This window comes from Nematolebias whitei, chromosome 15, assembly GCF_014905685.2.
Source record: "Nematolebias whitei isolate Nwh7 chromosome 15, NemWhi1, whole genome shotgun sequence".
NCBI lineage: Eukaryota > Metazoa > Chordata > Actinopteri > Cyprinodontiformes > Rivulidae > Nematolebias > Nematolebias whitei.
The window spans coordinates 46,459,335-46,461,246 of NC_056512.1; the positions used below are offsets into that span (position 1 = coordinate 46,459,335).

Consider the following 1,912-nt stretch of genomic DNA (forward strand, 5'->3'; position numbering starts at 1 on the left):
CCCCCCCCCCCCCCTCTCACCAGCTCACTCTTTTATGTTTCATCTTTTTAAGTATATTTAAACTTTATTTTGAGACAAATATTCACTCTGAAATGATGAAAAATACTAAAATCAATGAATTCTCCCAGTTCAGATATTTCTGATGTTGCACATTATTTTTGTCTGAGCGGTCAGAGCAGTCGTCCTCCAATGCAAGAGTGGGGGGTTCAATTCCTCCAGCAGTCACATGCTGAAGTGTCCCTGGGCAGGACAATGACCCCCTCGCTGCTCCGCTGTGTCCCATCGATGAATGAATGTGATGAAGCTCTGATTCATCTTTGTAGAGAAGTAGTAGAGCGCTGTATGGATGGACAAACTCACTGTAGAGTAAATCACTTGGAGCATCTTGACAGAAAGGTGCTGTATAATACAGTCCTTTTATAATTTACCAATATTTTACATTTCATATCACAAGAATATTGTGGGTAAACCACGATGAACGGGTCGGTCTGTTTTTACATTTCTATATTGTTTGTGGATAAAGTTTTCTGGTATTGAACACACACACACACACACACACACACGCACACACACACACACACACACACACACACACACACACACACACACACACACACACACACACACACACACACGTTCATAGATCATTTTGTCCTTATCAAACTGCTTTATTTTATTTTATTCTGCAGATTTAGTTCTTGTAACACGAATATTTTTATTCAAACTAGTTGTTTTTGAAACTTAAAAAAAATCGGTTCTTTTAAACCTTACTACAGTTTTATTTTTATTTAAATGAATTGGAGTCTATGCAGCACACGTGTGTATTTGGTTAAAAATGGTAAATTTACTCAGGTAATAATTTTCTACCTTTGACATTAATGTTGCTGTAAAGCTGAGCTTATTTTTTCATTTTATTCAAACCGGGCTCACATGCAGGTTCATGAACCTCACTTTTAAATGAGTGCGTAGAAAAAGGCTCGACTGCTTTAAATAAAATTATTCTAAATATTTCAATGTTTTTAACCATAAAGTCAAAGGAGCACGATCATTTAGTGAAGATTAAAATGAGCTAATGTTTGGATTGAAATCATTCTTGCATGCTGCCTTTAATATTTGAAGTACACAGACCCATAGTTGTGTTTAACCGTTTTATTTGGAATGCCTAATTTTAATCCTAATTTTAATCCTAACGCAGGATTTCATTTAATGGACACATTTCAGTGAGACCTGTTGTTCCAGCCATCCACAACAGATAATCTACATTTTAGCCTTATTTTTTTAACAGACTGCTGATAATACAAATCATGCCTCAGTCTTCAGAAACGTAACAGATAATCCAACATTTTTCAGTCAGGTCATCTGGACAATTTCTTTTTTTGTGCTGACTGAAAAATGTTGGATTGTATACCTGGATTATTGAGCATGGACTTTTTTGGTTTTAACAGATAATGTTTTTAATGTAAATGACTTGTTTCCAGAGCAGGACGGGGATTTATTGATGGACCCTCTGATGGTCGACTGGTTTAACCTCATCAGAAAAAAGCAGATGTACGTGAGGAAGGAGTCGGAGCTTGTTTACATGTGAGTACATACATGTTTAAGGACACATGATGAGTTTGAAAAAAAAATTCTTATCCCACATCTCTCATTTTTATTTTTTATGAATGCAGAGCCCGGACTCAGGAGCTGGAGCGCCAGCAGCCGGGGGTGGAGGGAGAACTGCGCAGGCTGCTGGAGAAACCAGGTAAAACCAGTTTAAACCGCATCATTGAACTGGGTTTATAATCTGCTGGAAGGCCCCGACTTGAGAGGAAACTGCTTCTGTCCACTGCTACAAAGTTACCGGGAGTGAACGCTGCAGAGATGTCAGAATGACTCCCACTCCTGCTCCCAGTCAGAATGACTCCCACTC

At 38.4% G+C, this 1,912-nt stretch overlaps 1 protein-coding gene across 1 annotated transcript in view; it reads left to right on the top strand.

The window, feature by feature from the left end:
* The window catches only part of micall2a (mical-like 2a), a 24,721-nt gene that overhangs the window by 20,600 nt on the left and 2,209 nt on the right, over positions 1–1,912 (top strand). Inside the window, exons 10-11 of the mRNA XM_037688630.1 lie at positions 1,479–1,581; positions 1,671–1,744. Of these exons, the coding sequence (XP_037544558.1) occupies positions 1,479–1,581; positions 1,671–1,744 (177 nt within the window). The remainder of the gene's footprint in view (positions 1–1,478; positions 1,582–1,670; positions 1,745–1,912) is intronic.